Below are 12661 nucleotides of genomic sequence, written 5' to 3'. Positions count from 1 at the left end.
AATGAAGATGTTATAGTTGCTATTAGGATTTCTAATACTCATGCCTCTCCTAAATGCATGTACAATGTCGAGATAATAGCACTGTGAGAAAGCTTCATTTTTAGTGTTCTGTTTTAAAATTCTCAATCTTTAATATAACATTAAAGTGACTTTTAAGAAAATTTCATCATCTGAATAGTTCTTACACGTCTTTAAAAAAAGATTAACCTGACTAGTATCACACTGCGATTTATTATTATTTAAATTCCTAATGTCTGTCAGTTGCTTAAGTGCGTGCATTTTTATTTATTTATATTTTTTAAAACTTAAAAAAAATACCTATTTAATGAAACAAGGCAGACAGCAAGCAGCAGAAGGGCGATTGGACTGGGGCTAAGACTTCCCCAGTCTTGGGGTTTGAATTGTGAGTGCTGGATGACCTCTACAAGTCTCTTTACATCTTGATGTCACCTTTCCTCCTTCCAGTTTTCTATTGCCTCACCTGCTCGTAAGTTCTCGAGGATAGAGACTTTCATTTAATACGTTTATATAATTCACAGCAGAATTACTTGCTGATGTCACTCTATGTGAAAAGATTACGATATGGTGATTGATAACTCCAACAAGAAAAGAGACATCTTCCAAACACTACCGAAGCCCACAGGTCTGCTACTGTACCATGAGTAAATGGGACATTCATGACTGAAGGTTTTAGTGAAGAAAAACCCATTGCACCATTTTTCCTCCAACGGCACGCACTCTGTACATTTATCATCTGGTCTTTACAATATTCTTGAGTGCTTGCTGCTTCTCTGTAAGGATGCTCTTCACCAGAATGTCCTTCTTGGGAAAACACAAAATCAACAATTTTTATATTAGATTGATCTTTGTATGCATATGTTGTATGATATTATTTGTACAGCAGCATCACAACAGGCCATGAGAATGGTGCTGTAACAGGCCAGAATACTCATATTTACCTGAGCAAAGAAACAGAGGAAAAGTGGGAAAACCAGCAGCATGTTCCTGGAGTATTTTCTCCTGCTGTCTGCCAGTGAGGCCTGACATGGTAAATGTCATCAAACCTTATTCCAGAGGTCACTCTATTCCCAATTTACAGAGCACAGAAATGGAGGCTACTATGATGGTCTTTAGTTATCTGTCATTGATCTGGGACTCCTCCTTGGACCGTGACTGAAGCATCTGGAAAATGAGGAAGTGATCTGCACTTGGTGGCCATCTTCATGGTTCAAAGTAACCATAGCTGTTCCTCTTCAGAACTCTATTACAGACCCGTTGTGGTAGGACATATGAAGGCAGTGGGGATGCAGGTCTCACTCAGCATCCACTGGAGAACCTAAGGCCAGATGGAATATTTACATTCAAATTTTCTCTACCTTTTCTATTTGTGAAGCAGTATAAAAGCCGTCAGCTCCCTGGGAGTATGAGGCAGGAGCCATAAAGGTTTCCAATTTCCTTTCTGGGCTTTAGTAAGAGGATTACATATCTCCTTCTTTGAGAATAAACCCTTTTGCAGGAAAGATACTGTTCAAGCCCTCTTTGGAGATCAGCTGGGACATCACGACTCTTAAGATTGAAGCCATTACTGCAGCTACTTAAAAGGAAAGGGCTTCTGCAGCTATGCAGGACTAGACACAGTGACCATGCTGCCCCAGGTTGCTGGGATCACAGCCATTGGAGTCAGAAAAAAACAGAAGCACAAGCAAACAACAGAGCTTAGGCTTCATCCCAGATGACAGCAGACTGTTGGTGAAGCTTTGGAAAGACATCACTAATCTTTTCCCTGGAACATCTTCACCATGAAGGACAAATGACACAAGGAAAAAAAAAGCAGGAATCTCTTGTAGCTTCCTTAAATTTAACAAAATATGTCCAAAAGCAGTACTCAAGCATGCAGAAAAAGGCAGAATTGTGAGGATAGTGTCAAAGGCAGATGCATGTTTGTAGCACACTGCTCTTCTGAAGAATTGAAGGGCAAAAAAGAGGGAAGAACAATTATCCCCAATGACTGTTTTTTGGGAGCAATTGCCAAGCACACATTCCAAAGGATTTATTTTTATCTTTTTGGAATGTGAAGAACCATCCAGATTCCTCCTGCAGAAAAAGATGCTGATGTCCCATCTCTCCCTCAGTGCAAACATAGTTTGGTTTAAGAGAGCTATAGATTATTCAGAACACATCAAATGCTTCCACTTTTCCACAAACTCATCTTCAACAATCCCTTTTGCCACTCTTCCCGCACTTGATTCCTCTCCATGCTGCTCACTTTCCTTAGTGTAAGGCTGAACATGATTTTGGTAAGAGTTCAGGACAGCCATACAAATTCTGATTGGAGCCTCAACAATTGCCCTCAAAATAAAAGGATATAGAGCAAGTAAAGGAAAGCTGTAAAATGAGCTTATTTAACAGGGAGGACATTGTTTTCCAATGAGAGGAGTCAGGCTGTTGTTTCTCCAGCTGAAAACTCTGCTAGCCTGCATGAAACAGAAGGATTCAACATCTGCTTTGAGAATCACCTATTAAAGAAAAACAGAGAAGAAAATACTTCTTCCAGCTACATACCATCTACCCAGAGAATTAATGGTCGTCTTTGAATAAAAATGACAAGACAGGTCAAGAATTTTGTTAAAACAGAGAAAGCAAATTCAAAGTTCTAGGACAATATCACATCTTTTACTGTACCTAGCCCAAAGACACTGACTAATTAAAGATCTTTTAATTAACTTAAAGATCTTTTAAGTCTAACTTAATCATTCCTACAACTTTTGAAATATCAATCAGCAATTACTTTGCAAGTTACTATACTCCTTTCTTAATAAAAAGAAATTTGTATGACAAGTCAAAAACACTACTCAATTCCATAGACCCTCATGCTCACTGCTCTCTTCTGCTGAGAGACAGCACTTGTGATAATGCAACAAACCTGCCCACTTCCTACTTCTATGGGGTAAAGACAATACATTGCCCTATACATCAGTGAATGTTGGTGGGAAAGGGATGGCTGGACTTACTGCCGCAGCAGCTTTACTCTCTGCCATTCTTTGTTCACCACTGTAACGGTCCTTTTGGATGGCTGATGGATGTCATAAATAAAGCTCCTTCCCCTTATACATAGTCTTTGCTTTGCCTTGCCTGTCCAGAGATGCCTGGGTTTTAGAAGCACCAGGTGCAGCTACTGGGACTGCTGGTTGGAGAAACATTTGCCTCTTGAGCCCGTTAATTAGCACAGTAACGGTAGCCGTGCTCCATTAGCCAACCCATGTGGTCGAGTCCCCTCCCCGTCCACCAACCTTGCCCTTAATGAGAGCTGGAAGGGGGACACTCACAAAACACTGCTTCAGAATAATATTCGGCTTTGTCCACGCCGGTAACAAGAGCTGACAGGATCACTACGTCCATTTCTCTTCTAATTAGCACACTTCCAGTTCGGCCTGAGCCAGCAGCCAGAGAAAAGCGATCGGACAACCGTACCGAATCACAAACACAAAGAGGCCCATTCCCCATAATTAGGTGAGACAATCCCTCAGTCTTTTCTCGGCTGGAGCTTGCCGGTAAGACTCTCGCTGTTTTGGTAAGTCCCAGCAACACAAGTTACACGTCTCCCCAGGACACTAATAAGCCCCTAATTGTCTTCCGCTTCACACGGCTCGTACCATAGGTCCGACTTGGGGGAATTCTTCTAACGAGCGGCAGTTCAGCACTCCCTGTGCCACAGACTGCATTGGGAGCCGCCTCACAGGCACCGAGACTAGAAGGGGGATGTGGTGAAATGGGGAGGAAAGCATCCTGGGTGCTGGGGCCCAGCCACAGCACAGAGCTGGTGGCCACTCATTTCAGAATCACAGAATGGCCAGGGTTGGAAGGGACCTCAAGGATCATGGATCTCCAACCCCCCTGCCACATGCAGGGCCACCAACCTCCCCATTTAATACTAGACCAGGCTGCTCAGGGCCCCATCCAATCTGGCCTTGAACACCTCTAAGGACAGGGCATCCACAACCTCTCTGGGCAGCCTCTTCCATTACTGGGGACAAAGGTCTTCTCCAGCCTCACTCCAGCTCTCCATCGCCATTGCTCACCTGTTCGCCCCTCCTCCTCCTGACATACCTTCTTTCCAGTGTCTGACTAGGATCTACCTTGCCAGAAGCACAGCACCTGGTACATGCTTTCCTCTGATGAGGCTGTGCCATGTCTCTGCCCTAGAGTACAGATACAAAAGGAGTACATACATATCATCTTCCCTCGGAAAGGAACACATACAAGTTTTCACAGGACAGGTTTCTAAAGATGGCCCCCAAATGATCAAGAATATGAGAACTTCCAGAGGTTGTGAGGTGGGTAGGAGACCAGAGCTCAAACTCCATGATCAAAAGAAGGTAAAGGGAGGATACATACTCCCTCTGACTTTCAACCCAACTTCTTCTTGGTAAACCACTATCATCTTAAATATAATTCAGCAAAACATTTTGTCCAGAACCCAATGACAATTTTTGACAAGAAGCCCATATTGAGCAAAATACTTCAACTGATTCTAAGTAAAGTTGCTCAGATCGTGCGGATCCCTTTGCCTTCAGGGTTGCTGGTTACAGACTGATTGCTCCTGCCAATCAGCATCTTACCAGAAAGGATTTGTCCTTAAGATTTATAGTGCTATGACTTTGGTGAACTAAGCAGGGAAGAGAAACCCCAGTGGGCAGGAAGGTAAGCCAAAAAAACAAATTTATGTAGAGTCCAAGAGAATGTCAGGGGCAGGCGATTACCCTGCAAGGCAATTTAGGATAGTCAATATACATACATATAAATAAGTCAGTGAAAGTTAGCAGTAACTAATGAAAGTTACTTTAATACAGGGTGAGGAATACAAAATGAAGGTCACAGAACCAGGTAGCCTCAGCATCCATGACCACTTGGGTCACTGCTGGTTTCTTGTTCCTCATTCTGATTTAGCTTACGAGCTTCCCTCCTGAATTTTTGTACATAACCTGCTGCATTTTGGGGTACTGCGAGAAGTGAAAGATGTCAAATGGTGAGTCTCTAATGCTTAAGAACTCACTTTAAGATTCTGTGATTACAAGGGAAGTTGTTGGATGTGTCTGGTATTTTTGGGAAGGGAATCCTCCTTCGCACATCCACATGCCTAAAAACACAAAATTTAATTACCCTGTATTATTGCACCTACTTATCATTTGTTGGTCATAGAGACAGTCTTTCAAGCGATACGGAATCGAGTCAAGTATTTTGCACCCTTCCAAGATCTGATCAATAAATAAGGTGCAAGGTCACTCTTAGTGCCCATTTTTTTCTATTAGCAATTAAGTAACCACTTTCAAGCTCACCCCTCTTCCTCTTTTCTGTTCCATACTGAGGTGTCTGTAACAGAGACAGCCAAGGAGAGTTCTGACTTCACTGGTCACTGATCGGTATTATAGGAATCAGCAGGGAGGCCAGAGGTCAACCACATAAACCCAACAAGAAAACGCCTGTTCTGTGCATGCATCAGCTAGCTGAAAGGGACACAGCAGAAAAGGTCAAGTCCAGAAACCAGCAGTTACAGTGGATGACAGTCAAAATGTGAAGAGATCCCTCCATGCTGAAAATTTAGCACAACCTAAACATGGCAATATTACACATATTCTGTATAGAATACAGATTACACAATTTCAGAAACTATACATACTTCTGACTACTTATGCTTTTTAAAATCTTCACACAGACTAGAATTGATTGGCAACATTTCACTTCAAGTTTTGCATTTCATGTCCTCCTGATAGAAGTTGAAAGCTGATTTAGGGTAGATTTGCAGAGATAACAGTTCTAGAATAGCTTTGATTCCAAGAATCATAGCATAACACAAAAACCAAGAGGATCTTCTTTCACTTTTCACTGCTTTTTTCTTTTTCTTTCCTTTTAAAAATATCAAGGATCATCTTTCATCAAGGTATATTTTTCTCTCCCTGCCAGGAATTTTACGTTAACAACCAGACGTGAGCGTTTTGCTGCTTGTATCTATCCATTTCAGTGTGCAGCTACCCTTGAAAATGTAAAAGGTTTTGGGACAAGGGAGGCTAATATGCATCTCCTACAACACCAATTTAGAACTTTTTTTTTAAAAGTATGAGAATTCCTCATTTTCAACACCATGAGATGCTTAAAGAGTCAGTATGAAGCCAACAGGTGGTCACTGTAGAGTTCTGGATAAAAAACTGATGAAATAATACATGTGATGCATAACCTCTACCTTAAATGAACTATTAGAGGAACAGCAGGCAACAATTCTTACAAACTACAACAATTCTGCTCAAACTACAGACCACCAGCTTTTAGCATCAATTGTGTAACTCAGCGAAAACTGGGAGACGTCTAAAGAACAACAAAACAGATGCAAGAATACATCACATATAACAGGGAAATGTGAACAGTTTTAGTGGAAGATATTTTTTCCACACAACTATTGTGTATTGTACAAGATGTTAACAAGCACAGAAAGATGACCTTGTGATATAATTTTGAGTTTTACTACAGCCTTCTTCCGGCTCTTGAAAAAATGTCATAAAATAATAGCCTAAGTCTTCCTGTAAATCAACGAGGGATTATAAAATAGGAAATGAGCAGGAAGAATAAATGGTCAATTTTTGTAAAAGAGGGAGGTTGGCAACTTGTCCCACAGACACTTGCAGGGCCTGTGCTAGTCACTGTCTTTGTCAACAATCCAGTGAGTAATGAGATGACACTTGTTAAAAGGTGTCAGTACAGGGTTTGGTTTATGAAATGGGCATACAAAACTAAGGAGGGGGATTACTGTCACATGATACAATTTGCCTACCGTATGCAGACAGCTCACTCTGAGATACAATCATTTTTCCTTTTGGAGTGCCCTTGGTGCCTGGGATTCATCCTGAGAGGAACTCCAAGAAAAATGTCAAAACATGTTGATGCCTCAATTAAGATCACATATTTGATATTCTGAGTGACTGTTGACTTTACTAACAGAGTAAAATAGACACGGTCAATGGATTTTCTGTATTCATAATCTGCAAGTTGTCCTTTTCTTTTGACCATTGTCTACAAATTCATATTAGTTTCGAAGTATTACCAAAAACGTTGATGCAAGCTTGCTGCAAATTCAGTACCATAAGAGACCAAGCTTTCAGATCGTAGAAAAGATGCATTTCACTTTTTTATGTACCACAAAAGTTGATGAAATACCTAGAATCACTTCCTCATCATGAAGCATTTGGCACAACTGTTTTCACAGCTGGGAAAAAAAAGCACTGTTTACCTAATAAAAGTTGCCTTAGGTGAAAATGAAGTGGATAAGATCAGATTTGCAGTCTCTGTGCATGCAGTTAAGTGATGACTCTGTTTTTAGAGCTATTCAAAGCAGGGTTTAGCCAATATTGATGTGGGAGAAAACAGCAGAAAAACCAAATACAAGCCATCATTACTACTCACCTCCACAGCATGCCTGCAGTCTGAACACTCCACAGATTTTCTTAAGGCATCAATGAAAGGATTAATAGAAGACAGAAATGCCAAGGAACAAAAATGTAACAGACACAAAAAAAATCACAAATAGAAGAGAGACAGGTTAAAACAAAACCAAAAGCCACTGACAGTAAAAGAAATGAAAGGTTCAAAATCAAGTCATCACGTAAGCAGGTTTAAAACAAACAGTAATGTTAAAACAAAAACTTTTCCTTGTACAGCTGAAAGATGGAATTCACTCCCATAGAGCATTTTAGGAACCAGAAGTACAAATAAATTAGGAATAAAACAAATGAATGGCGGTAGGGCCTACTGCATACCAGGCTCAAACTAGCTCGAAACGTCACTACGAGACTGCTGGATAGGCTTACCTAAAGCAAAATCTATGCGCAAGCCTCTTGTGTATACTCCTTCCTATGCATCTACAACTGCTTAAAACAAGAAGATGATTACAGGTAAGACAAGTTTGTGATTTGCCTTGAAACACCACAATAAGATAAAAAAATATGGTTTAAATATCGCCTCTGAGTTGGATTAGTCAATTTTACATACCTGTTATTTCTAAGAGTTGTTGAGAAAAACTGAGAAATTGCAGGTTGTAGGATTGTTCCGAAACTGTCAATTTTGTAATGGCAAAGCACTAAGCTTAATGGAATATTAACCTCTTCCATTTAAAGTGCCACAAGACTTTTATGATTATATTAATTAATAGAACAAGAATTTATTCTGAGTTGGATTAAAGCATTAGATACTCAAAAAATGAACAGCCTTTACAACTACGCATTTAATACAACAACAGCATTTAAAAGGAACTAAAACCATAGGTTTCATTTCCAGGAACCTGACAGTAACATCTAACACACCAATGCATGAAAATACTTCATAAAGTTCTGCACAAGCTCAAATAGTATTACTGAATTATGACCTTATTATACTCTTCATTCACATCATTTATCAAAACTTGTTGTTGTTTTAAAATTAAGAATTTTAAGAAACTTTCTTATTTTAAGAAACTTTCTTATTAAAAGAATTTTTAAGAAATTTACCAGCAATATAAAGTCACCAGATGTTATTATATAGATAGATGTTGCAGTGATGTTGGGAAGGACATCACTGAAGAGGGAAGAAATGGTGGTTCAAGAGGGCATGAAAATCTCCAGTACCATTTGGATATTGCCAACTATTTACTTACCGACAGGAATGAAGTAGTCACAGGTTGAAAACTGAAGTGGTGACGAGCAAAGTGTCTTATCAACTTAACAGTAAAGAAGAACCTAAGAAAGAGCACTGCCCGGGTGACTAAGCCAACAGCTTTTGCATCCCAGAGAGCTCTTCTGGAAACTCAGGCTACTCTTTGAGCTCTGCATTTGTTTGTTATCAGATTACAGAGCAGCAACAGATTACAATTCTCCAGCTATCATACAAAATACGTATACGCATTACCAATAAAATATGCAGCACTGGCTGATCTCCACAGATGACAAAGTACAAAGCCAATAAATACAGTTCTAAGGCACATATTATTTGCTGCCCTATAGACAATAAGTACTGTGTGGTAAAGATTTTTTGTTTGTTCTTAAAAGACATGTATGTTACTAAGAACTGCTAAAAGCCTGAAATTTCTTACTAGACATACTGGAAAACAAACAGGCTTTGATATCTTCTCCTACATTCCTCCTCCTTTTAGATCTTAATTTCTTAATGTGTTGGATCAACAAACCTGTATGAAATGCACAAACTCATATTAGTCGTACAGACCAAATATCCCATTATGTGGTATGTATACATACTATATATAGTATACAAACTTACAATTGCATTTTAAATGTATAATTTTTGAAACTACATTAACATTAGCTTGCACCAGCAACTTTTGTCTCTGAACCATGATTCTTAGCTTCTCTTCTCACTCCAATGTCTTATCTCTCATGTTCTCAAGGGATGGAGTTCCTGTTAAGCATGGTCCTACGTAAACCAAAGTAGGGAAGTAAATCCATTAAGTTTAAAACCACGCTCCTGAAATTCCTAAATATTCAGTATTTGTGTGTTACCTTCCTGGGATTTGGGATTTAACTGCTTAAATTTAGTTAACTGGAGTTGTCCAAAACAAGCCTGGTTTTCACCGATAACAACCACGACCACAGACTGCAAGCTAAAATACCACAGTCACCTTAAAAAAAAAATTCAGGAGTCTATTTGATTAAAAATCTCCTTTATCACACACATAACTGAAAACAGTCTCTGCAAAGACAGACATTTGCAATGCTCTAAGGGTAACCTGTTAATGACGAGGCACAAGTACTATTTCCAAGACATTTCTCCTCTCATATGTGATTATCAGTCTGGGAAATGACAGACTTTGAGAAGTATGGATGCTAAAAGTAACATTTTTTAAGTGGAAAAAAAAAACCCTATTCTTTATCCAATGTTTTAATACTATGCTTTACCCTAGAAAGATCATAGTTACTAACACTTACACTATTATTTCCTAGAAAAATAGGATGAAAAAGAAGTTCTTGTAAACAAAATCCAAACATGCTCCTTAACTTCTTAGAGCTGAACATGCAGAAGTGCATTGACAGAAAGAAAATGCATTAAATGGTAAAATTAGTAAAGTCCAGAACTGTGTGCTAAGAGACTGGGTCACAGAAAATTCTCCCTTCAGAATTTTAATTTTGCAGGTGAACCTAATTTTGAGATCCCAGTTTTCCAAGTAATGAAAATAACAAGAAATGCTACTTTTAGAAATGTGAAGACTCTATTTAAGCAGAGTATCCTCACAATGGGGCTCACAAGCCTGCCCATTTCTGGAGTATTGAAAACATGACTGCCTTTCCTTTCAACCTTATAACTCTACTCTGTTTCTAGCTCTGTAAGAAGCAAATTGAGAATTGCAGAGCAGACAGACAAAGCTGTTTCTTTGTGTATATGCTGAACTTACTATGGCAACTATTTCCTTCATGGTATAGTAACGCTTCATAGCCCCTATCTCTATCAGTCTAGATTTCACTAGAAAACTGTAGCACTATAAGCTCTCAGTACGCACAATAGTTGATACAAGCCATAGGAAGTGAAAGGACCAGCAGACTGAATATCCACTGTGGTACTGGGCACATTTCTCTGAAGGCAGAGATTAGCTGGAACCTAATGCAGACTGCACTCAATTTCTACACTAAAAGCAAGTGTTCTGCAGAACCACTGCTATGTGTCTCAGACCGCATCCCAAACTGTTGTCCAGTCATTCAACACAGAATTTGTGTGTAGGAAACCAATGCATATACAGACACACAAGAGGGCCAATGCAACAGGATGCATGCTGGCCAGTCTCATGAAAAGCTGCTGTTTACTTTACACTGGTGCTGCCACTCGAGAACAATCCAGTAAGGTCACTATGGGGGCACACTTTAAATAGCTGACTAAAAAAACCCAACCCATCAGGTGACTTTGTTGTTGCATGTCAGGGTCAAATCCTTCCATTTGGATATCTTAAGGCAGGAAGAAGTCTGAATTCCAATGCACCTAATCACAGGCCTAGTAACCTGCGTATGCAGTATGTCTCTCCTGCAAAGAGAAGAGCTGTGGAAGTAAAAGAGGTGCTTGCTTCTGAGCGTCTACAGCAAGAGCTTTGTACTTCTTAGAAGTTTTGGGGTTCATCTGGATCCACAGTACGTAATATGATCCAGTCAGGATACTTTATTGTCCCAGCTTCAGATGCTGCAGTTACTTCTTGGGTTTCTCTAAGATGTTCAGGAACTTCCCTCGAGTCATTTCTCTAGCTGAAACCACAAGGGAGAGGAAAAAAAAAAAAAAAAAGATTAATATTAAAAGAAATCCAAGAAACCCAAACAGAGTTGTATATTTTACAGTATTTAACCAGAGGGTAAGAAAATCATTTAATTTATGCTTCTACTAAGAATAAGAACTTTCTTTATTTAAGTTAAAGGTAAATATATCTGCATTACAGCCCAACATCCTGACAATCAAGAAATGCAGGCAAGGCCTGAAACTTTCTAAACTCAGCAATGACTCCCAAAGGCTTCCTTGTTACATAGGATCTCAGTTTTCTATTCCTGCTGCATTATTTTCTTGCAGATTCCGCTTCTGTCTCTATTACCATCCATCTCTGAATAGTATAATCCACATCTCCATCACTGTCTCAAAGCAATTGTTCCTGGATGTTATAATCCCATCAGAGATTATGGAACTCTCTCCATTTCAGGATTACTGGTCCCCGGATGCTACGATCTCCAACAGAAATCAGACAGCATTCTCTCTCAGTAGTGTCAATCCCTGGATACAGTAATATAACAGGGTTTATATTCCCCCCAACAGAGTTCATCCATGGATGGTGCAATAAACTAAAGTTTATAGAGCTTTGGTCTTCTCGCTCTCTCTGCATTGTCATTCCTTCGATGTTTAATACAGCAAGGCAAGGTTTATACATCTCTCTCGGCACCATCAATCTCTGGTAGCTGTATTACACAGGGTTTACAAAGCCACAGGGTTTACAAAGCCACTTTCCTGCATGAGTCGCTTCTGACTTGTGAACACAAGCTCACAAACTGGCAAAGCAGCCCACGTACCATCTTTGTCTCACAACTCAATGCAATGCATCAAGGACAGCTCGATTAGTGACAAGAGTCCTGGAGAGAGACAATTTCCCCACTGGAGCTTCCCATCATTTCTTTTACATAAAAATGTGAGCTTCATGCTGGACTGACAGCCATCAAAACATGGATGTTTTTATTCACAGGATTGATGAGAGCATGCACATCTCCCCATGCCTAACCTAGAGAGACTCTGAAAGGCAGAGGGAATTAATTTCCTGTTTTCTCCATTCAATTCCTGACCTCTCTACTGAGAGGAACAACAGCAATGACAATTAGCATAAAAAAAACACGGGGTGAGCATGTTGCTGATGTTAACTTTTTACTCGATATTACTCGTTATCTGTTTGAATAGAACTGAAATGTAGTAAGTGTTTGTTTAGCTTAAAATACTCAAATACTCACCATCAGGTAAAGGTATTTTGATTTTAGCTATAAAGGTTATTCTTCAAATTATTACATTCTAATTTAGAAACTCAAGTTATAGCATGAGGTGCGGACATGTAAAACAGTACTGTTACAAAGTGCCTGGCACACTTAGATATTAGTAGGCTACAAAGCCCATTGCC

The 12661-nt window shown here is 39.6% G+C and overlaps 1 protein-coding gene across 1 annotated transcript in view; it reads right to left on the bottom strand.

Moving 5' to 3' along the window:
- Positions 1-212: 212 nt before the first annotated feature.
- The window catches only part of LIN52 (lin-52 DREAM MuvB core complex component), a 50099-nt gene continuing 37650 nt past the window's right edge, over positions 213-12661 (bottom strand). The window contains exon 6 of the mRNA XM_085225299.1: positions 213-11261. Coding sequence (XP_085081425.1) covers positions 11206-11261 — 56 coding nt within the window. The 3' untranslated portion in view covers positions 213-11205. The remainder of the gene's footprint in view (positions 11262-12661) is intronic.

Source organism: Meleagris gallopavo, chromosome 5 (assembly GCF_905368555.1).
Source record: "Meleagris gallopavo chromosome 5, MGAL_WU_HG_1.1, whole genome shotgun sequence".
Classification (NCBI taxonomy): domain Eukaryota; kingdom Metazoa; phylum Chordata; class Aves; order Galliformes; family Phasianidae; genus Meleagris; species Meleagris gallopavo.
The sequence above is the reverse complement of the archived record's forward strand: the minus strand, read 5'-3'. Positions and strand labels throughout refer to the sequence as shown.